Source organism: Bos indicus x Bos taurus, chromosome 18 (genome assembly GCF_003369695.1).
Source record: "Bos indicus x Bos taurus breed Angus x Brahman F1 hybrid chromosome 18, Bos_hybrid_MaternalHap_v2.0, whole genome shotgun sequence".
Classification (NCBI taxonomy): Eukaryota; Metazoa; Chordata; class Mammalia; order Artiodactyla; family Bovidae; genus Bos; species Bos indicus x Bos taurus.
In genome coordinates, this window is record NC_040093.1 from 39,703,252 (window position 1) to 39,727,576 (window position 24,325).

At 44.9% G+C, this 24,325-nt stretch overlaps 2 protein-coding genes across 6 annotated transcripts in view; one reads left to right on the plus strand and one right to left on the minus strand.

The window, feature by feature from the left end:
• The first annotated feature begins 1,762 nt into the window (after window positions 1-1,762).
• PRSS54 (serine protease 54) lies at window positions 1,763-12,242 on the plus strand. The gene is given in 6 exon segments (XM_027516422.1): window positions 1,763-1,798; window positions 1,800-1,848; window positions 4,395-4,566; window positions 6,859-7,117; window positions 7,702-7,833; window positions 11,648-12,242. Coding segments are annotated over 6 exon segments (1,182 nt in total). The 3' UTR covers window positions 12,182-12,242.
• The window catches only part of CCDC113 (coiled-coil domain containing 113), a 33,832-nt gene continuing 20,389 nt past the window's right edge, over window positions 10,883-24,325 (minus strand). For all 5 annotated transcript variants that reach the window (XM_027516420.1, XM_027516418.1, XM_027516416.1 and 2 more), the window contains exons 8-9: window positions 13,739-13,894; window positions 10,883-12,731 (exon numbers count right to left, since the gene is read on the minus strand). In XM_027516420.1, coding sequence (XP_027372221.1) covers window positions 12,645-12,731; window positions 13,739-13,894 — 243 coding nt within the window. In that variant the 3' untranslated portion in view covers window positions 10,883-12,644. The remainder of the gene's footprint in view (window positions 12,732-13,738; window positions 13,895-24,325) is intronic.

The window sequence follows — 24,325 nt, forward strand, 5'->3', positions numbered from 1 at the left end:
TGAAGCCTGGGCTGTTTGGAGCTGCTGGAGTGCAGATCCACTTAGCAATTGTGGTCTGGCAGGGCACTTCTGGTAGCTCCACATGGACCCACAAGCTGGGGGGCTAAAGAAAACTGGGCTGAGCCTCCAGGAAACCACACTAGGAGCGTAAGAATGCTGTCGGGGTTGGAAAAACCAAACCCTCCCAAGTCGTGGGCTTCCTCTCTCCAGACAGACTCATGTAGACACAGGGCAGATGCCGAGGAAGCAGACAGACCATGGCCATGACTGGACAGGATGCTATGACCTGGCGAAAGGGAAGTTGTCTCAGCCAGACTTGGGGAGAGGCAGGCTTCCAGAATAGCGTTGCCAAGTTTATGAAACAGGCCGGCTTTTCATCCCCGCTCCTCCCGTGTCCCCGTGTCCAGATGTTTGCTTGGTGGCTCCATGGTAACCGTGATGCCACAATGGAATATTCTTCCCAAGGTGCTAGAAGGAATCCCTTGGTTGAGCTCTGCGGTAATAAGGTCAGAGTGAGTTCACTTCTCCTTTTGCAGGAGCAGTTCACAGAAGAACTCTGAGAACCATCCTGACAGCAAGAAACATCTGGCATCATGAGTGGAACATGGTGAGTGAGGACAGCACGCGTGGGTTCCTAGGGCCCTTGTGCATTGTCTGAGGCGAGGGTAGGCCTGGCGGTGCAGGGGATGGAGGAGCACGCCTGGGCTTTGAGCTCCAGCTCCACCACCAGGCAGCCTCGGCTGACCTTGAGTGGGATTCCTATGGTCTCTGAGTATCAGTTTCTGAATCTGTAGAATGGGGATGAGGGCTTCAATCCCTGGGTCTGGAAGATCCCCTGGAGAAGGAAATGGCAACCCACTGAAGTATTCTTGCCTGGAAAAATCCCACAGACAGAGGAACCTGGCAGGCCACAGTCCATGGGATTGCAAAGAGTCAGACACGACTCAGTGACTTTACACACACACACACACACACAGTGGGGATGACGACGCTGTCCACTTCACAGGGTTACTGTGTGAATGAACTGAGCGAAATGCTGGGGTGGTTACTATGTAAAAGTCTGAGCTGTCATCAGTGAAAAGAAACCCAGCATTATTTAAGCCAGCAGAGTTTGATGTGCTCAGTTGCTCAGTTGTGTCTGACTCTTTGAGACCCCATGGTCTGTAGCCCACCAGGCTCCTCTGTCCATGGAATTCTCCAGGCAGAAATACTGGAGTGGGTAGCCTTTCCACTTCTTCAGGGGATCCTCCCAACCCAGGGATCAAACTCAGGTCTCCTGCATTGCAGGTGGATTCTTTACCATCTGAGATACCAGGGAAGCCCATAGGAGGGGCAAAACCAGGGTGGGCTTTTACGTAATCCCCACTTTTTGCTTTTCAGCAGCATCCTATGGCTACAGAGTTAAGGCAAGGGTTGAATTCAACGAGTCAAAAAATAACCTTTTGCTGAGACCTGACGCCATGGGGAAACCCGGGAACCCTGGCTGGGTTGTGCAGAAAACCAACCAGCGTGGCTGCCTCCTCTCCTTGCATCTTACGAGCCACTGGCTGAACATCGGGGCCGGGCAGCTGGTCCTGGCCTCTTTACTGCTCGGAACCAAAGAACAGGGACCTGACAGGTCTGATTCCCGTGTCTTGGAAGTTTTGCGGGTAGAAAGGCAAGGGACAGGGACTCTGATACGGGGGTCGGGGTGGGGGATGTCACCACCTTGGGGAGGAGAGGAAAGGCCAGGTGCTCGGCACTTCTGTGTTCACAGCTGCCCATGGTGTCTGCTGCGGCTGTCTCTGGGGATGGCAGCGATGAGAAGGGCGCTCCTGCTGCTGCTCTACATCTCCCACGCATCTGCCAGTGAGTGTGCTTCTCTCTTTTCTCTTCCGTCACGACTTCAGCTGACTGTGTGACGTGGCAGGGGGAGTCATCCCAGAAAAGGAAACTGTCCTTTTAATGTCCAGAGAGGGACTCGGGGACGGGTGAGTTATGCCGCCTTGCTCTGGGCAGCATGAGTTGGTGGAAGGAACCAGGGGAAGAAGTGGAACGTGGTGGGTGGATGTAGGACACTGGGCTTGAGCAGCCTGGTGTCAGGACTAGTCCTTGGTGAGAGTCTGGTTAGGAAAATAAAGCTTAGGCTACAGAGAGGGCCCCCTGATGGGGGCAGAGGGGATTGACATGAGCTCCTGGCTCCCCACTCACCACCCCTGCCTCTGCCCTCCCCAGGATATATCCTCCAGGCTCCATCCTTCCTGAGCCGGAGTCGGGGGGGGGGGGGGGGGGTGAGTAAAGGGAGGGCAAGATATGTCTTATGCACTTGGGAACCAGGCCTTCCAAGTGTTTCTGTTTCAGCTTCGGATGAAGGCCTTTATCCTTAAACTTTTAACATTACCTCTAAACTGATCCCCAGCTGCAGGGCTGGGCTCAGGGGCAGGGAGGTGCCTTAGAGGCTGCCTGGCCTCAGTCGGCAGAAGTGGCAGCTGCAGTCACCTCCCTGATCCCCAGGTTATAGATTCCAGCCTGGAACAGGGTAGATGGTAGGGCACCTGATGAAAGCAGTCTCTGTGCCAGCTCCTGCCACCCCAGCTGGCTCTCTCCTGTCTTCCTGGAGTTAAATAGGAGACATGAAGGAGCTCCCCGTGCACACGTACACACACACCAAGCAGACCAACCTCCTTCCTGGCCTCCCCCAGCTCCTTGCAGGCCAAGGAGGCAAAAGACAGAAAGGGCCTCTCCGCCCCTCTTAAAAAGCCTCAGGCAAGTGACCTGGGGCCAACATTTCATCTCTGGGACAGATTTCCTCATTATATCCTGGGCTTTCAAGGATCATATAAGGTCATGAATGAATGAATCAGCCAATTAGAACTTTGAAAAGATAAAAGTCATCGCACACGTATAGATTCTTGCTGCATGAGGAAGGGTTGTTTATGCCTTGCTCACCACAGGTGGCCAATATTCTGTGGAAAAACAAACAAACCAGAATTCCTTTCTCTGGTGACCCTGAAGCACCTGATGGCCTTGCAGCCATCATCCTGCTGACAACCAGCTCTGTCACTGTTCCAGCAAAGTCTCCAAGTGTCAGCTCACAGAGATGTGAATCTGATCACACGGTGCCCTGGCATGGAGTGGTCCTTTGATGACTGTACTGAATATTCAGTCAACTCCAGCATCGCGGTTTGGAAACGCTCTGGCATTGGTGGTCACCTCAAAGGTCACCTCCTGGGGGAAGCCCTCCCAGACTTCATGTTCTGGGCAAAATCCATGTCCCCTCTTCTGTGTACTCTGGGGACAGTCTCTTGTGTCACAGGTCTCTCTGTACATCACTCTTCAGCGTGTCTGTCTCCCCCATGCATTGGGACCTCCCCTGGGCTGGGGACAGAACCCTGAAATCTGTCCCGTTAGCCCAGCCCCTAACTCTGCAGGGCTGTGTGTACAGGTAGATGAATGGATGAAAAAGAAGTCACCAATGTCCTGACCTTATCAGCCAGTGCTACCCAGTAGGTGACACGCAGGGCCCAGGACCACCAACTTAGAAACACACGCTGGGTACTCACGTAGAGGCTACCAGAGCAGTGGGGGTAGGTAATGCCATCATCCATTGAGCTAGGCATTATCAGTCATGGGGACACACCTCTCCTCTTGTGAGAGGTGTGTTACCTTACCTCTCATAAAAGGAAACTGAAGCCCAGAGAGGTGAGTGGCTCTCCCCAAGTCCCAACGCACAGGGGCAAACTGGACTTGGGACATGGTGTCCAGATAATAGTTTTAACCTGGCAGACCCCAGAAAGGGTCTTGAGGACTCCCAAAGATCCCAGAGGACACTTTAAGAACTGCTGATATATATGAAAGATTTCAGATAAACAGCTTAGGATAAGCTCAGTGGGACTTCCCTGGTGGGAAGGGAAGGGAATTCGTTTTCACTGAGCCACCTGGAAGTCCCCAGTGGTAAAGAATCCACCTGCTAATGCAGGAGATGTGGGTTCAATCCCTGGGTCAGGAAGATTCCTTGGAGAAGGAAATGGCAACCCACTCTAGTATTCTTGCCTGGAAAAATCCTGTGGATAGAGGAGCCTGGCGGGCTACAGTCCATGGGGTCACAAAGAGTTGGCCCCAACTTAGCGACTAAACAAACAACAACAAATCTGCCAAGTGCTAAGCTTGTGATAAATGAGGGTGATCATCGCTAGCCTAACATTTTTAGATTCAAAGATGTCACCAAGGGTCTTTGATGGGGAAGAAGACCTCCTACAAAAATAAATGAGGGTGGTATGGTTATGGCGAGCCAGAAAAAGTGGGGGAAACAGCAGGAGAGGGAGCGGGTCCTGAGGTCTGATGTGGCAGTGGTAGTGGTGGCCACAGGCTCTAGCTGCTTGCCCGGCAGTCAGGCCCCTGCACACCCCCTCCAGGTTGCGGCATCCAGAAAAGCAACATTGCGGTCACTTCCGAGGAGGGTTTGGTCGAAGAGCAGGAGTTCCCGTGGGTGGTGTCGCTGCAGGATTCCCAGTACACCCACCTGACTTTCGGCAGCATCCTCAGTGAGTTCTGGATCCTCAGCATCGCGTCCACCTTTCAGAACAGGCCAGTACCCCAGCTTTGGAGCTGACACAGCCCACCGAGGCGGGGTGGGCTCTGGGGGACTCTGCTTCCTGCTCAGCTTGGGGAAGACTGGAAGGTGGGTTCCTGGTGTCAGGGCAACACGGCTTTTTTTTACCAGCTCGGGGCTTGCCGTGAGCTTGGGGGTCCTAAAATCACCAGCTGCCAAGGTCGGCACAGTCTGTGTCTTCTCTGCGGTAAGGACTAACAGCTGCACCCCTGTGGAGTGAAAGGATGCGCTCGCCATCCTCTGTAGGAAGGATATTGGCTCCCGCTTTCTGTACTACAGTCACAAAGGCGCTGACTCTTGACACTGGAGGTCCTTACTGCTTATCTTGTTAAGAGAACTGATAAGAGTCCTAACAAGGAGTCTTCTTAAGGGAATTGATAGGATAAGTTTAAAACACTTAAACCTCAGACCTTAACCATGAGACTGCCACGAATATACGCACAGAGAGAAAAGGCTTGAAGGAAATACACAAACACTTGGAGAGTGCCCATCTCTGGATGCTCAGAGCACCCATGATTCCTGTTTTCGTCTTTGAACTTCTCTGTATTCTCCAAATGGTTTACGGTAAATGGACATTCTTTTAAACCAGATTTTTAAAAAAAACGCTATATGTGCTATATATATTGCCCTCCAGAGAGGTTGTTTTCTATGTAGTGTTTTCATTACTGCTATTTTCTATCTGATCTGCTGGTTTGATTGATCTCCTTTTTGACTCTGTGTTTTATCAAAGACCATTAAAAAATATCCAGGCGCTAGGACACTTTGCTTTGTTTTCCAACACGATTTAATTCTGAGTTAGATGGCAGGTGAGCTATTAAGGAATTCGTTCACGTTGTCTTTGTGGTCTACTATGTGGTCCATGTGACTATTTTCCGTAAGTAAATTAAAAAGTTCCCCTCTGTCCTTGGAATATAATTTAATATATAAAATTGGAGCATGGAGTCTACTTGATCTTTCCTGGGCTGACCAAGGCAAATTACAAACTCCTTGCTTTTTCTCCTTCTATTTCTTGGAATTTAATTCATGAACATTGTGTCACTTGTTGCAATAAATTCTTCATTGTAGATTGAATTCCTTATCACCACCTTTCTTTATCTTGTTGCATGCTCTTCTGCTTTGATATTCAGAATAAAACTCCTGCCTCTGTTTTTCTTGCTTTCTGTTTTCCTTTTCATTATATGGCTTTGTTTCATAGGTCTCTTCTAACAGATTTGGAAAGCTTGAATTTGTTTTCTTACAAATGTGTTCATCTTAGACCTCTAATTTCATGGAAAATACCCAAGTCTTCTGTTTCTCTCTGGATCATCCTCTCAAGACTCTCCCATGGCTGATGCCAGAATTCCTATCTTTTCACTCTTTCCTTCTCTCCTCATGACCACTCAGTGTTAATAGGTTATTTATGTACTTTCATGTCTGCACACATGTTATTTCATATATTAGCTGTAAATAAATAACCGTTTAGACTCCCATGAAAGATGAGAAAATTGGTGTATACAACCCACCTCTGCTTTCTTTTCAATTTTTGTTACACCATTTGATTATTGCCAGGGTTTACATTATTACTCCAACCTATGGCTTTAAAAGTTTTTCTTTCATTTTAATTTTAGACCCATAAATAAATAAGCATAGAAGAAAGATAATCAGCCATAACATACCAGATTATCTTCAGGTGGTAGGCTATATGCTTGTAAGATAGAAGAATCTTCAAAGAATGATGGCACAAGTGTAGGGGTTCAGAAATGATTTCCTGACAAACTACTATAAAATTGATAAATGACAAGGTCTTACTGTATAGCATAGGGAACTATATTCAATATCTTGTGATAAGTCATAATGGAAAAGAATATTAAAAATAAAATATATTATTGTAATATATTGTATATAATATATGGAATACATTTTATATGTATGAAATATATTTCATATATGAGTGCTTCATGTATTTCAGATATAGTCTATGAAATATATTTCATGTATATAATATATAAAATATTATATATATATATATATATATATATATATATATATATATATAAACTGAATCACTTTTCTGTATACCAGAAACTAAAACAACATTGTAAATCAACTACACTTCAATAAGACGAAAAAAAAAATTTCCTGGGGACATGGTTCAAAAAGGTGAGTAAAAAGTAGCCCTAGGAAGATGAGTTGGATGGAGCCAAAAAATCAATAAACATGAAAACAGGGAAGTGTGAAGCTTCCTCGGTGCCTCAGCTTCTCAAGACCTGCTTGTTCTCTCTCTCCAGGAAGGACGCTGTGGCTATAATTGGTATAGCTAAGATGGATGCAAAACTGATTGCTCATGAAGAGTATCCTATCAACACCATCATCATCCATGAGGACTTCGACAATAAGACAATGAGAAATAACATAGCCCTCCTGAAGACAGACACGGCGATGCAGTTCAACAGCCTGGTCCGGCCCATCTGCTTCCTCGGCAGAAAGCTGAACAGGCCGCCAGTCCTGATGAACTGCTGGGTGGCAGGATGGAACCCCACATCTGCAGTTAATGGCTTCCTTCTCCTAGAGGAGGCTGTGTGTGTGCCGGCAGTGGGGGTGACCAGGATGAACCATTCCAGGGCTTAGTTCAGTAATTCAGATGGCCTGAGGTTCTGGAGTTGGGCTGGAACCCCCACTGAATGGGTCAAGATTCCCAGCGCTTGCCCTCTTTGAGGTCACTTTTACATTGGGTCCTTTTTCTTTTATCCTTACACCCAAATTGGACATACACGGGTAGTGAACGCCTGAAGTGACTTCAGGGTTACTGAGGGGCGAGGGAACATCATTCCCTGAACCAGAGCTTGCAGTCCTCTTCTCTGAGCCATCCTTGTTTTCTCTGACTCTTGGGAAGCAAACAAGGAAAAGCAAAGAAAGGGTGAACGTTCTCTGCCTGCTTCACACTCAGGTTCTTTGCTTTCACAAAGGTAGTCTTCAGTAAAAAGCCAGACACGGGTTGTGATTTATGAGGAAAAGGGGGTTTATTAGGACATTTCTTACTGACTCCCATTTGGATATGTGAGTTGTAGTTGAGTTGACTTGGGGGATGTCTTCCTGTTAATAATTCTTGGGCTCTCTGTTGCATGGTCCAGACAGGAAATCACATGACAATGAGTATCCTGAGGAAAATCTCCGTGAAAGACATTGACTCGTGTCCCTTAAACATAGAGCAGAAAACAGGATGTGGCAACCACCTAGAGATGGAGACTAACGCTGTCTGCTTGGTAAGGACACAGTGGAATAGAAGCTGAAAGTAAGCAGAGGTTACTTCATGGGGGGCTTGGGGACTCCCCCTGGCTGCGTGTGGTCAGGGACTGTCACTTGGGATTCACAGATATCTCTAGGATGAGCAGGACTTGGCAAATAAGCTCAATAACCCAATAATAATAATAAATACATAATAAAAAATAAAATAATAATAAAAGCTCAAGAGCCATCTGCTGAATGGACTAACCAGTCACCATTGTCAGTGTGACATAACTAAGCACGGCTAAGTAACATGTTTTTTCATGAGCTAAAAGTTTGAAAGAATGAGTCCCAACCACACATGGGGATATATGTTGAGTGTGCTCACAGCACAGGCTCACTCTATTTGGCTTCTTTGGAACCTAGACTGATGCTACTGCTCATCAGTCACTGGGTTTCTTTTTTCCGATAAGAAGCCCTGCCCTCTACTTGGATGTGGGCTGTCCTACTGCCTCAGGAAAATGCACAGCATTCACAAACACCTGTCCTTGGCCCTCAGATCTGTACCTGGGGAAAGCGTGGCTTACCAGGGCCACACAGTTAATAAACATTAAAGACGAGAACCCAGGTCTGCCAGACTTCCAAAGTTTCCCTCCTCTACTCCATCAACCACTTTTCTCAAAATAGTCTTCGGGATTTCCCAGTGGGAAAATTTTTTCAGAGGGCTAAGGAAAAGTTTTTTTAAGAGAAAGGGAAAAAAAATACTTAGATGTGGACAATTCTTTCTCAAAGTCATTTCATTGCAAAAGCACGAAGGACTGCCTTTCATCAGACAGTAAGTTTGCCCTGCCAAAGCTGGTTTAACATTTATCGAGTGTTCTTCATTGTACTGCAGTGTAGTCCACGGGGTCACAGAGTCGGACCCAACTGAGCGACTGAACGGACATTGTACTGAACTCTGTCAGATGCGCGATTGTAGCAACTTCTTAGAGAACGTGTTAAAATACAGAAGAAGATGTAGCTACTTAACAAAATCCTGCCATCAGCCACTCCATCAATCTAGAGCCACACTTCATCAGATCCAGATGCTACCAGCTGTAGAGCACACTATTATTTTATGTAATGTTGAGAAGGAAAAAATGCTGGAAGAAGAGTGAATGGAAATTCTGGAATCAACTGATTAAAAGACACATTCCATTTCAAAGATGGAAAGTTTTAAGAGAATCTTAGATGCATAGGAATATGGTAAACTCCTTACAGGCTTCCCCAGTGGTTCAGCGGTAAAGAATCCGCTGCAATGCAGGAAACTCCAGTTTGATCCCTGGGTCGAGAGGATACCCTAGAGGGAGGACATGGCAACCCACTCCAGTATTCTTGCCTGGAGAATCCCCACGGACAGAGAAACCTGGCGGGCTACAGTCCATGGGGTTGCAAAGAGTCAGACACAACTGAAACGACTCAGTACACAGCACACACAAACTGCTTACAGTCTAAATGATCATTTCTTTAAACCACTCACAAAATTTAGATTGCTTTTTAACCGCAGCACACCTGTAGACAGTTCTTTGCTTTTTAGATTATGCTTAAAAACTGTCTCGGACCATTAAAAAAAAAAACAGTGTTTTGTCTAGCTAGAGTCCCAGCAATTGTGTTCTACTGTCCAGGGGTCCTCAAAGCCACACTTCTCACATGTAGAATAATTCACCCAGGTTCAGTGTCTGCTCTGGGCTTCCCAGATAGCTCTGTTGGTAAAGAATCCACCTGCAATGCAGGAGACCCCGCTTCAATTCCTGGGTTGGGAAGATCTGCTGGAGAAGGGAAAGGCTACCCACTCCAGTATTCCCGCCTGGAGAACTCCACAGACTGTACAGTCCATGGAGTACAAAGAGTCGGACACGATTGAGCGACTTTCACTTTCACTTTTCAGTGTCTGCTTTAATGAGTCCCCAGAGATCCAACAAAAGCAGAATCACTCTGAATCCACTCCTCCTTCTTCCCAAACTGTTAGGGCTTTTGCTGAATGTTGAGGTTGAGGATCACCCAATGAAAGTGTCGCTCCCCCAGGAGATGAGGTGAGACTGCTCCAGAGGAGCAGCTGGTACTTTTTGTGTCCGTTGCTTGAGCTGCAGAGGTCTCAGCCTTACAGGTTATGGAGAAGAGAAAAAGCAGCGTACTCTGCATCTGAGTGGAACAGCAGCTTGCAAAACCACCCGAGAGCCAGGGATGGCAACCACACAATCGTTTGTCAAACTATTTGTCCTGAATTGCACTCCTTTTCTTCCTCAAGCTGTAAAAGCACAGTTAAAACAAACTGGAAGTGGGTCTGGTGAACACAGTGGAGATTACTCCATGCTTGGCCAGAAACCCTCTGTGCCCCAGGCAGACACAACAGGGCGCAGACGAAAAAGCCTGTTCACCAGTCCCAGGAGGACTGGCCAGAGCTCTGGGATGAAGTTTCTACCTTCTGCTGTTTGGCAGCAAGGGATGAAAACAGTAGAGTGTGAAACGCTGAAAAATTAAGAGTTCCACACTCAAGCACCCCCTTCCATCTGATGAGAGGCACAGAACGAAATCCAGAATGTTATCCTCACATGTGTGTGGCTGTGAGACAACCAGGGAATTATGGCAGCCTTGCCGAGCGCGCCTCCCTGGCCCTGCTTGCGAAGTGGCTCTTGTCTTCTGTTCATTTCTGTTCTGGCATGGCTTCCTCAGAAAAAGGAGGGTTCAGTGATAGAGGCTACAAGTGTATAGACACCCGACCAGCAGGGACTGACGTGACCACTTTTGCACATCTCTGATTCTCATGGTTGAATCTGTTCAGACTGTTTGCCATTGTCAACTGTAAGCCCCCTCCCCCATGCCTCAGTCCAAATAGTGAGAGTGAAGTGTAATCGCCCAGCCTTCAATGATAAACCCACCCCTGCCTGGACCAAGATGGACCACAGGCCAGGGCTGGGGAGCAGGTATTCCTTTAAGAGGAGGCCTGGAGGACAGTTAAGATAAATTATTCCTAGTTGCTGCCTTGTTTCTTTTTCCACATTTCTCAGTTTTTCTTGTAAAAACGAGGGCCTTTTCTCGACACCAGGGTAATAGCAGCTAATTGTTTATTGAGTGCATTCTGTAGGTCAGGCACTGTGCTAGGACCTCTGCTGGTGTTACAGAGGTGAACTGAGTCCCCAGTTTAGCTCAAAGAATTAGGTAACCTGCCAGGGCTACATCTCCAGCCAGGTGTGTCAGGCTCCTGCCCACTCACCTGAAGGGAGATCAGGTCTGTATGGCAGAGCTCCCGAGGCCAGGAGGACAGCTCTCTAGAGTCTTGGATGGGGATGGCGGGGGCAGGGTGCCTCGTTGACAGCTGCCAGGCTGATAAATCTGTGAGTCCAGCCTGGTGGCATATGCTCCCCCACTAGTCTGACTCTGACCCTAGCTGGGCTGTGGGTGGGTGTGAGCAGCTTAAATCGAAACAAAACAGAGAAGAGAAGGGGGGAAATGGGCCCATTCCAGGCCAGAAAGAAACAAAATAACATTTGAGGAGTGAGAAACCAGAAGAGAGGGAGGGTTTATTCAAAGTCCTAGGAAGGGGCAAGAAAATGAAGTGGGAACTAGGAATCTACAAAATAATTTGTATGATAAAAGGAAAAGTCATCTTGTTGGAATTTGTGGGGACAGTGGCCTAGATTAGAAACAGTATCTTATAATTTACCTCATTTCTAGTGAGAACCAGCAAGAACAGGCCAGAATAGTGCAAAACTTTTCTAGAAGAGAGAGTAAATAGCACTAGGACATACTTTTTAAAAAGAGAGAGAACGAGATTTTTTCCTAAGACCTGAAGCCTTCTGTCCTTTATCACAGGGGGACCCGGGAAACCCAATGATGTGCCAGCTGAAGGAAATGAGTCTGTGGGTGCTGAGAGGAATCCTGTCCCAAGGAGGGGAGAAATGCCCTGGCCTGTTCCTGTACATCAGGGTGGAAGACTACAGCGACTGGATCACGTCTAAAACCAGGAAGACCAGCTCTCCCCTGTCTTCCTTCCATCACTGGGAGAACCCCAGTCCTTTACCCAGCTACTCATCACGTGATCTCGTGACACAGAGAAAACAGGCTGGGCTGAGCCAGCTTGTGTGGCCCCGACTATCCTTCCAAGAACAAGAAAGGTCCACCGTGCATTCCACGCGTTCACTGCCAGACAATGGCACTCAAATGAGTCTAGACTTCCGGGAAAAGGGGCGGAGGGAGCCAGGCAGGTCTGAGATGGCCATCCAGCCCACGTACTATGACTACTACGGTGGGGAGTTCATGGCGTCTGCGCCCTCTTCAGGCCAGAACAGGTTACATCAGCCCCAAGAAATTACCTTATTTTTTCTTTGCGCTCGTTTTCTTTGGTAATGGGATCTTCGTCTAGGAGCTAGCCCTCCAAACCGAAGAGGAAGCTCAGAACGCTGAGTGCCAGGCATTCACCATGCTGTTTCGGTGTCTCTTTTTGAGAGTCGCGCAGCTAGACTGCCGTGGACAGGGCCGCGCTCAGACTTGGGCCGGCTCCCTCTCCTCTAGCCCCACTCCCGCGAGCGGGAAGGTCGCTTTCGTGTGTGCTTGTGAACTAAACGTAGGCTAACAAGTGTCAAACCATTAGAGTGCCCTGTGGTTCTTTCAGTGTTCACGGGTTCCCGGGGCCAGGCTGTGAAAACACTTCCCCAGGGGGCTGAGGTGGCCTGAGAGGTGACCGGCAGCCTGGCTGGAGAGTTGGGGACCCCAGCCAGCACAGGGAATAGTGAGCGGACCCCATGACTTAGACAGGAGCTAATGACTTTAATGGATCACTTTTTGGTCGGCAGCCGTAGCTTCCTTCTGGCTATTTCCCAGGGCCGGAAATTGCCTGCAACTGCTCATTGGTGGTTTTCATCTTATTCCAAGCTTTGCGGTAGCCTTTCAAGGACATCTACAAAAGGAGAAAGGGGGAGAGGGGGAGAAGGTCATTTGAGACAAACGGATTGTGCCAATCGTACCCGCATCCAGCCCTGTGATGGCGCGGATGACCTTGTGTTGGGCGCAGTGTCTGCGTGCAGGCGGTGGCCCCAGCCACCTTGGGGCATCCGAAGATTCATTGTTTCTGTTCAGTGAAGTGAGAAGTTGCAGGCTCCTCCTGTGATTCTCTGCTACTTCTTGGCCCCAGATATGATGGGCCCATGTTTGGACCCTAGTTTATTATCCTGCTGCCAAGTGACCACAGGAAAGGGAGAAAGAAGCACCCTGGAAAATGTACCTGGTGTTTACATGCCAGGACGCTAAGCTTCCCAAGTGACCTGACTGGGTTTTTGCGCTGCTCTAAGGATGTCTCTAGTGTCCTGTGTGTGCAACCTGGCCTGTGGCAGTCTCAGTGCTTCCCTTTTATCTTTTTTTTAGACGGCAGCGTTTCATTTGCACTTTTCCTTTTTCTTCTCCACAGCTCACAATGGGCAAGGGGGCTTCCGGGCACACTGTACCATATGAAAAGGCTGCGGACTTAGTCAACGGAAAGACCCATGTCAACTGTGTAAATGCATGGAATCAGGTTCTGAGTGATATTAAAATCCATTATTATCTCATTTTTTAAAAACCTGGCTTATCCATGTATTAAATAGCAATCACTTAATTATCCACGGTGGGGAGAGGGACTCAAAAGCTTCCAGAGTTCAATAAGAAAATAAGCAACTAAAAACACACTATTGCTACAGTGTCTTCCTGATAACCTGAAAAGGCCCTGTCTCTAACAAGAAAAAGGAGCTTTAAGGAAAAAAATTTTTCAAAAAGCCATCTTTTATTTGGTGTAAGCATTGAAGCAATGACTGAGATTTCTCACAGACTACACTTCCAAACACCTGCATTCTTAGCTCAGAATACAATATCCTAAACAAAAGATGGGGGGTGGGGGCAGTGCATAAGACATTGGGGGGTCTTGGGACTCACCTCTGCGATCTCCACTTTCCTCTCCCACATCCTGATGGTCTTCTCCAGGTCCCCGTTTCGGATCTTCTCCCGGATGTATATCATCACCTGTGGAGCTCGGAACTCAGACAGCTGCTTCCGGAGCTGCTTGTTCAGAGCCAGGGCCTTGGCCCGGTCCTGGGTGGGGGAAGGGACCAATTAGACTGTGGGGCTCCCTTGGCAGTTCCAGCCTCCTGGGACTTACTGGCCCTGGCAACTCCCCCTATTTTCAATGTCGTTCTAAACATGTTTACATTTTCAAAGGAGTGGGTGAAATCACAAGATTCTGACTCTTTACAGACCCTGACATGTTTGTCCAGTTCAGAAACACTAAGTGCAGTCTACACAGTCTTTCTTCCTCCTTTCCTTTTTTCCTTCTTCCTTTCCTTCTTTTATTAAGGAATGTGCTTTATTTTTGATTGCTTAGGGGCTTTTTTTTCTTTTGCAAAATATACATAACATACTATTGCCCGTTTTAACCATTTTTAAATGTACAGCTCTGTGGCATTCAGTATATTCGAATTGTTTTGCAGCCTTCATCACAATCTGTCTGCAGAAGTTTTTCATTTTCCCCAACTGAATCTCGGTATCTATTAAACACTTAACTTCCCATACCCTTCCCCAACAGGCCCTGACAACTACCATTCTATTTTACGTCTCTATGAATTTAAAAAAAAAATTGTTTTTTGGTCTCACTGTGAGGCTTAAGTGAGCTTAGTTCCTTGGACTGCTAGGGGATTCCTTCCCCCATTCTCTATGAATCTGACTACTCTAGATATAAGTGGAATCATACAATAGTTGCTCCTGCATGACTGTCTAATTTCACTTAGCGTAAATGTCTTCAGAGTTCATCCATTTTGTAGCATGTCATAATTTTTTCCTTTCTAAGGATGAGTAAAATTCTGTTACATATATGTACAGCTCATTTTGGTTATTTATCCATCTGTCAATGGACACTTGAATTGCTTCTATGTTTCGGCTATTGTAAATAATGCTACTACAACCTGGGTGTACAAATACCTGTTGTTCAAGTTCCTGCTTCCAAATTATTTGGGGTATATACCTCGAAGACAACTTGCTGGATCATATGGTCATTCAGTTTTTTTGAGGAATCTGTCTTTTAAATTTTATTTTTTTAAATTATTATATAGTAAAATTAACTAGTCCTTTTCTTGAGTGGATTTTGAATTAGCATTGTCCTTTTAACAATTGTTTTGAATAGGCAACACATTCAATCCAAATGGTATAAAAATACAATATTGTGAAGTTAAAAAATAAAATAAAATAAAAAATAATTGCTGCTACACAGTGGAATTTTACCTAATAGATTCTGTATTCCTGGGGTCATTCACCAGCATATAAAATATATTCAGAAAATATGATTTGAAAAGAAAAATGAACTGATCACTAAAAAAAAAAAATGTACACAATGACAAGCTCCCATCCTACCCCTTGTCCCCAGCCACACAGGTCCCCTTCCAAGAAGCATATACTGCTTTTAGGTTTCCTGTATCCTTCAAGAAATCTCTCAGTTCAGTTCAGTCGCTCAGCCGTGTCCGAATCTTTGCAACCCCATGGACTGCAGTACACCAGGCTTCCCCGTCCATCATCAACTCCCAGAGCTTCCTCAAACTCATGTCCATTGAGTCAGTGATGCCATCCAACCATCTCATCCTCTGTCATCCCCTTCTCCCGCCTTCAATCTTTCCCAGCATCAGGGTCTTTTCAAATGAGTCAGTTCTTCACATCAGGTGGCCAAAGTATTGGAGTTTCAGCTTCAACATCAGTCCTTCCATTGAACACTCAGGACTAATATCCTTTAGGATGGACTGGTTGGATCTCCTTGCAGTCCAAAGGACTCTTAAGAGCCTTCTCCAACACCACAGTTCAAAAGCATCAATTCTTCTGCGCTCAGCTTTCTTTACAAGCTAACTCTCACATCCATACATGACCACTGAAAAACCATACCCTTGACTAAATGGACTTTTATCAGCAAAGTAATGTCTCTGCTTTTTAATATGCTGTCTATGTTGGTCATAGCTTTTCTTCCAAGGAGCAAGCATCTTTTAATTTCATGGCTGCAATCACCATCTGCAGTGATTTTTAAGTGCCCCAACCCCCAAAAAAGTCTGTCACTGTTTCCATTGTTTCCCTGTCTATTTGCCATGAAGTGATGGGACCAGATGCCATGATTTTAGTTTTCTGAATATTGAGTTTTAAGCCAACTTTTTCACTCTCCTCTTTCCCTTTCATCAAGAGGCCCTTTAGTTTTTCTTCGCTTTCTGCCATAAGGGTGGTTTCATCTGCATATCTGAGGTTGTTGATATTTCTCCTGGCAATCTTGATATGTTTGCATGGATAGAAATCTCTATATTTTACCTTTTTTGACCCAAAGAGTAGCCAATTCTATTCACTTTTTAAAAATTTAATAACAGGAAGATTATTAATGAAGGGGTATAAATCATTGTTTAGAAGTATAATAAAGCCTGCAGTTTATCAAGCACCTTCACATACACAACTCCTTTCAGTTCTCAGTGATCCCAGGAGGTAGGAAGGAATCACTATCTGAGACTCAGAAACATTAAGTGATTTGCACAGAAATCTCACAAATTTTATCACTCTCAAACACCTGCTACCAAATTCCAGATTTTCTCAGTGTTAAAGTAGATGGTTGTGAATATCTGCTTTGAGCCTCAGTTTCCTCATCTAGAAAACAAGACTAGTCAGATAACCTACATAATGGTTATGAGAATCCAATGAAACTCTTAAGCGGCTGTCAGCTCTTAGCATAGGGTATGGTACACAGTCAGTTCAGCTCAGTTCAGTCGCTCAGTCGCGTCTGACTCTTTGTGACCCCATGAATTGCAGCACGCCAGGCCTCCCTGTCCATCACCAACTCCCGGACTTAATTCAAACTCAGATCCATCGAGTCGGTGATGCCATCCAGCCATCTCATCCTCTGTCGTCCCCTTCTCCTCCTGCCCCCAATCCCTCCTAGCATCAGTCTTTTCCAATAAATCAACTCTTCACATGAGGTAGCCAAAGTACTGAAGTTTCAGCTTTAGCATCATTCCTTCCAAAGAACACCCAGGACTGATCTCCTTTAGAATGGACTGGTTGGATCTCCTTGCAGTCCAAGGGACTCTCAAGAGTCTTCTCCAACACCATTGAGTTCAAAAGCATCAATTTTTCGGCGCTCAGCTTTCTTCACAGTCCAACTCTCATATCCATACATGACCACTGGAAAACCATAGCCTTGACTAAATGGACCTTTGTTGGCAAAGTAATGTCTCTGCTTTTGAATATCCTATCTAGGTTGGTCATAACTTTCCTTCCAAGGAGTAAGCGTCTTTTAATTTCATGGCTGCAATCACCATCTGCAGTGATTTTGGAGCCCCCAAAAATAAAGTCTGACACTGTTTCCACTGTTTCCCCATCTATTTGCCATGAAGTGATGGGACCAGATGCCATGATCTTAATTTTCTGAATGTTGAGCTTTAAGCCAACTTTTTCACTCTCCACTTTCACTTTCATCAAGAGGCTTTTTAGTTCCTCTTCACTTTCTGCCCTCAGTGAATTTTAAGAATAATGATCATACAAAGTTGTATCAATTCAATACACCTTCAGCAATATAAACATGTCTGCACACCGATGAGGACCAGAAAGAGGAAGGAATAACGAAAATGTATGCTGCATGAGTAAGGCAAGAGCCAAAGGACCCCTTCCCTTTTTGGAATTAATTTGGTTTTAGTACAATAAGTAGAAATCTGGGGGAAAACAAAATTAGAACATACAAAATTCTCCTAAAAGGAATTGGCATCTCTTGGGGAGCCTCATACTAAATCTGGGATCACTGTGATACTTTGAAATAATAAACTCAGCAAATGCACCCCCTGGAGACATTTTGCGGTGTGGGGAACCGGCCAGTGGATGGCATTGTTTCACCTGCCCTAGGGACCAAGCAGGTCTTTATTGGCCTCAATAATATACTGGGCTTCCCCAGTAGCTCAACTGGTAAAAGAACCCACCTGCAACGCAGAAGATCCTGGTTTGATTCTTGTGTCAGGAAGTTCTCCAGGAGAAGGGATAGGCTACCCACTCCAGTATCCTTAGGCTTGCCTGATGGCTCAGACAGTAAAGAATCCGCCTGCAATGGGGGAGACCTGGGTTCGACCCCTGGGATGGAAAAATCCCCTGGAGGAAGGCATGGCAACCCACTCTAGTATTCTTGCCTGGAGAATCACATGGACAGAGGAGCCTGGCGGGCTACAGTCCATGGCATTGCAAAGAGTCAGACACAACTGAATGACTAAGCACAGACCAGCAATAATATACTAGTGCTTGTTGATTAGTCTTTCTTAAAGATTACTCCTTTTCTTTTCTCCTCCATCTTAAAACTGAGACTCAGAAGCTTCTCAAGCAAATTTCCAGGTAGTTGGTAAATAGATTCAAATCTGCTCCCCATGAACAGCAACATTCCAGGGGAGACACTCTGAGGTGAAGAAGTTCATCTAGCATGAAGCTGGTCTCCAGCTGGGTATACAGTCTCAACTCTGCCGGCTTTTATCTCTAAGAGATTTCTCCAGAAGCATCAGCTTAGATCTCTTCTAGATCGTAGAAGAGGCACTTCTGCTGCTCATTTCCACACTTGTTTCTCTCCCAGTAGGGAAGCTGGGAGGTACAATCTCTGTACAAGATAATCTCTGGCACCGTCACACTTGAGAAGCTGAAGAAGCCATGAAGTCACCATCACCCATTCCAAAATCCCAAACCTTAGTGGTGGTTTTGTAGGACAGGAAGAAAGAGGACTGGATCTTCCCGTTCTGAGAGCTCCTTATCCTAGACACCTTTGCTGAGCTTTTCGAGTGGGGCCCCAACAAGGGTCCTCCTGCCTGGGGTTGTTGGAGCCAATAGAATGAGAATGCATTCACTTCAAAAGCAAAGGAAGGTTTTCTTCTTTGATTAAACAAGTGATATTTAGGAGCACCCACTCCAGAGTGCACCGCTCCCGACAGGCTGCTTTATGGGGATCTCTATTCACTTTTATTTATCCAACTTTTTTCTCCCCCTCAACAAATCTTAAAGAATCTTCTGTATCAGCACATAAAGAATTTACTTTTTAAACAGCTGCATAATTTTCCATTGTATGGATGCACCATAATTTAACAAGTCCCCACCCACAGTCACTTAGCTTCTCCATCTCTTGTTACAACAAACAGTGCTGTGATTACAAATCTTCAGGGTATACATCATTTTGTAAAAATGCAAATATATCAGTAGGATAAGCTACTGAAAGTGAAATTGCTTATTCTAAGGCAGTGGTTCTCAATCAGAAGCTATCTGCCCGCAGAAGACATTTGGCGATGCCTGGTGACACTTTTGCTTGTCATAGTCAGGGGAGTGCTACTGGCATCTAGTAGGCTGAGGTCAGGGATGCTACTGAATACCCTACCATGCCCAGGACAGACCCCACAACAAAGAAGTATCTGACCCAAAATGTCGGTAGTGTCTAGGTTGAGAAACTCTGTCCTAAGCATGTGAGTGTACACAATTTATGGTGCTAACTTGCCTTCTGTTACAATGATCAAGCCAATATACTTCTGCAGCAGTGTTTGAGACTGCCTGTTTTCCCTGTTGTCTCAACACAATCTTACTATTTCATCTTTGTTAGTTTAATGGAGGAAAAATGGTACCTCATTATAGTTTTACTTTTTCTGACCCTTATGGATGAAGAGGAACATTTTTAATATGTTTGAGATTTTTTAGCTTTTTTGTAAACTGTTTAAGTCTTTGGCCTATTTTTCCCATTTTTTGTTAGATTTTTCCTATTAATTTCTAAAATGCATTTATGTTTTAAGAAAATTAGCTCCTTGTGATGTTAGATACAACATTTTCCCAGTTACTTATCTTTTGGCCTTACTTATGATGGTTTTTATCATGCAGAAAAATTTTTATTTTTATATAGTTGACTTTATTGATTTCATGGCTTATGGGCTTTACATTTTAAATGTCTTCCCCATTCCAAGATCATAATAAAAATGTTCCCACTATATAAATTTAGGACTTTAATGGCTTTATTATTTACATTTAAATTTATGATATGACTGGATTAATTTCACCATTACATATAAGTTCCAAGTTAAATGTTACTAACTGAATAATCTGTTGTCTTTTATTACAATGTCACTTTTATCATAAACTAAATGCATCAATATTAATGTATACTTATATCAATTGGCTTATATTTTTTCTTTGATCTTCTAGTCTATTCATGGTCTTTTTTCTTTATGGTCCTGTTTTAAATACCGTAACCTCATGACATGTCTCAGTATCTGGTAAGGCTAGTCTTCTCCTTATTAAGGATTTTAATTTTCTTATTTTTCCAAAAGAATTTTTGAGTCAGTTTATTTAAACCTTTCAAAAACTTTTATTATTTTAATTGGAATACTGTTATTTCACAGATCAACTTAAATAGAACTAACATTCTTATGATGTTGACTCTTCCTAACCAAGTATGTTATTTTGATTCCTTGCTTCACAAAAGAATCACCATCATCTGACACTGGCATCACCTGGGAACTGGGTGAAAATGCAGAGTCTCAGGCCATCTATCCAATCGGAATCTGCTTGTAACAAGATCCCCAGTTACTGATTGTCTTCTGGTTTGAGAAGTGCTATTTTAATTCAGTTTAAGGCAACCTAATAAAATTAATTTTTTATTAACTTGTTTTCAGAATGCAGTAAAAATTTGTCAGGAAGCGTACAGTGCATACCTACTAACTGTTTAGCATGACACATGACTGTGGGGAGACCTAAAAATGTATTCAGAACCATCAGTGGACACTCTTGTGAGGATGATGATTAGAGAATACCGGAGATGAATATAATGAAGTAAGAACTAAAGCATTAAGTACTAGCTATGAGGGGTATGTTCAGAAGAGCAGGGACTGCAATCTCACCCAGCACCCCGCTTGAAGAGCAGGGTGAAACTACAGGAAAGGCAGGCCACTGTTCCCATGCCCAGCTCCAGGGCAGTGGTGCAGGGGAGAGGCTGTAAAACAAAGAGCTCCGGAATGTGGCCTAAGAAATGAACTTTACTTGGAACAGTGTGGGGAGATCATGCCTAAGGACTTTGTAGGAAACAGTGGAGGTCTTTGGGGAGAGTGGTTAAGATCAATCTGATAGTTCCATAGAAGTAGCAACAAGCAAAAAGTAGATCAGTTAGATCTTTAACTTAACCAGAGAAAGAGGCAATTAAGAATAGTCTTCCTGAGAGCCTCTTGGACTCAGGGAGATCAAGTCTGCCATTCCTAGAGGAATCCAACCCTGAATATTCATTGGAAGGACTGATGCTGAAGCTCCAATAATTTGGCCACCTGATATGAAGAGCTGACTCATTGGAAAAGACCCTGATGCTGAGAAAGATTGAGAGCAGGAGGAGAAGGGGGTGACAGAGGATGAGATGGTTGGATGGCATCACTGACTCAATGAACATGAGTTTGAGCAAACTCCAAGAGATAGTAAAGGACAGGGAAGCTTGGCATGCTGCAGCCCATAGGGTCGCAAAGAGTTGAAACAACAAATATGGGGTTAGAGCAAGCCTCAATGACTGGCAATGCTTTACCCCTGTGATCGAGCCTGATGTTAATTAGATCAAGAATGTGGAGCAATTAACGTCTCAGGGTGTTAAGGCAGTAGAGCCATCAGCTAGTAATGAATGGAGGCTAACAGCTACGTGTGGTACCAATAGAGGCAGACCAGCAAGAGGTTTAGCTGGAAGATGGAAGAGTCAAAGAGAACTCAGCTGAAATCACTCTGGTTGTCAGGGAGATAGAATCCATGAGCTGTACCCTCTGAGGAGCCACATCAGAGGCTAACAGCAGGAGAGGGAGACTTTACCGAATAGTGCAGCCAAATCACTAAACAACAAGCAAAAACAATAACAAGACCAAGATATTGTTGCTAAAATATATTATCTAAAATGTCCAGTTTGCAAGAAAAATTATGAGATAGGAAAGAAACAAGGACATGTGATCCACACAGGGATAAAAAGAGGCAACATAAACTGCTTTTCAGAGAATCCAGAAGAAGGGCTTGGCAAAGTCTTCAAAGCAGCTATCATGAAGATTATAAAGAAACTCAAGGAGGGAACTTCCCTGGTGGTACAGAGGATAAGATTCCTCCTGCCAATGCAGGGGACAGGGGGTTGATCCCTGGTCTGGGAAGATTCCATATGCTAAGTGGCAACTAAGCTCATGCACCACAACTACTGAGCCTGTGCTCTAGAGTCCATAAGCAGCAACTACTGAGCCCACATTCTCAAGCTACTGAAGCCCATGGACCTAGAGCCTATGCTCTGTAACAAGAGAAGCCATTGCAATTAGAAATCCTTGAAGAGTAACCCATGCTCGCCACAACCAGAGAAAGCCCACGCAGCAACATAGATCCAGTGCAGCCAAAAATAAATTAAATAAATAAATCTAAAAAAAAAAAAAACTGGGCAAAGGTCTTGAATAGACATTTTTCCAGGAAAGACAGACCTGTAGCCAAAAAGCATATGAAAAGATGCTCAATGCCGTTAGTCATAAAGAAATTCAAATCAATACCACTTCCCACCTATTGCAAAGCATTGAAGAAAACACCTGAAAATAACAAGTGTTGGTGAAGATGTACAGAAATTGGAACCCTCACACATACATTTTTGATGGGAATGTAAAATGGAGCAGCCGGTTTGCCAAACAGCTTGGCAGTTTCTGTAAATATTAAACATAGAGGTACTATATATAGGGCTTCCCTGGTGGCCCAGTGGTAAAGAATATGTCTGCAAAGCAGCATGTGGGCATGCTAAGTCTCTCCAATTGTGTCCGACTCTTTGTGACCCAATGGACTCACCAGGTTCCTCTGTCCATGGGATTCTCCAAGCAAGAATACTGGAGTGGGTTGTCATGCCCTCCACCAGGGGATCTTCCCAACCCAAGGACCAAACCCACGCCTCTTACATCTCCTGCATTGGCAAGCAGGTTGTTTACCACTAGAGCCACCTGGGAAGACCCTATGCTGCTGCTGCTGCTAAGTTGCTTCAGTCGTGTCTGACTTGTAGAGACCCCATGGACTGCAGCCTACCAGGCTCCTCCATCCATAGGATTTTCTAGGCAAGAGTACTGGAGTGGCTTGCCTTTGCCTTCTCCGGAAGACCCTATGAGAAAAGGCCAATTCACAGAGACACGAAGCTGATTAGTAGTCACCTGTGGCTACCTAACAGAAGCAAAAGATATTAAGAAGAGATGGCAAGAATACACAGAACTGTACAAAAAAGATCTTCATGACCCAGATAATCACGATGTTGTGATCACTCACCTAGAGCCAGACATCCTGGAATGTGAAGTCAAGTGGACCTTAGGAAGCATCACTACAAACAAAGCTAGTGGCGGTGATGGAATTCCAGTTGAGCTATTTCAAATCCTAAAAGGTGATGCTGTGAAAGTGCTGCACTCAATATGCCAGCAAATTTGGAAAACTCAGCAGTGGCCATGGCACTGGAAAAGGTCAGTTTTCATTCCAATCCCAAAGAAAAGCAATGCCAAAGAATGCTCAAACTACTGCACAATTGCACTCATCTCACACACTAGCTGGAGAAGGAAATGGCAACACACTCCAGTATTCTTGCCTGGAGAATCCCAGAGATGGAGGAGCCTGGTGCGCTTCCGTCTAAGGGGTCACACAGATTCGCACACTACTGAAGTGACTTAGCAGCAGCAGCAGCACACGCTAGCAAAGTAATGCTCAAAATTCTCCAAGCCAGGCTTCAGCAATACATGAACTGTGAACTTCCAGATTTCAAGCTAGTTTTTAAAAACGGGAGAGGAACCAGAGATCAAATTGCCAACATCCGTTGGATCATCGAAAAAGTAAGAGAATTCCAGAAAAACATCAATTTCTGCTTTATGGATTATGCCAAAGCCTTTGACTGTGTGGATCACAATAAACTGTGGAAAATTCTGAAAGAGATGGGAATACCAGACCACCTGACCTGCCTCCTGAGAAATCTATATGCAGGCCAGGAAGCAACAGTTAGAACTGGACATGGAACAATGGACTGGTTCCAAATCGGGAAAGGAGTATGTCAAGGCTGTATATTGTCACCCTGCTTATTTAACTTATATGCAGAGTACATCATGAGAAATGCTGGGCTGGATGAAGTACAAGCTGGAATCAAGATTGCCGGGAGAAATATCAATAACCTCAGATATGCAGATGACACCACCCTTATGGCAGAAAGTGAAGAACTAAAGAGCCTCTTGATGAAAGTGAAAGTGGAGAGTGAAAAAGTTGGCTTAAAGCTCAACATTCAGAAAACTAAGATCATGGCATCTGGTCCCATCACTTCATGGCAAATAGATGAGGAAACAGTGGCTGACTTTATTTTGGGGGGCTCCAAAATCATTGCAGGTAGTGACTGCAGTCACAAAATTAAAAGACACTTACTCCTTGGAAGGAAAGTTATGACCAACCTAGATAGCATATTCAAAAGCAGAGACATTACTTTGCCAACAAAGGTCCGTCTAGTCA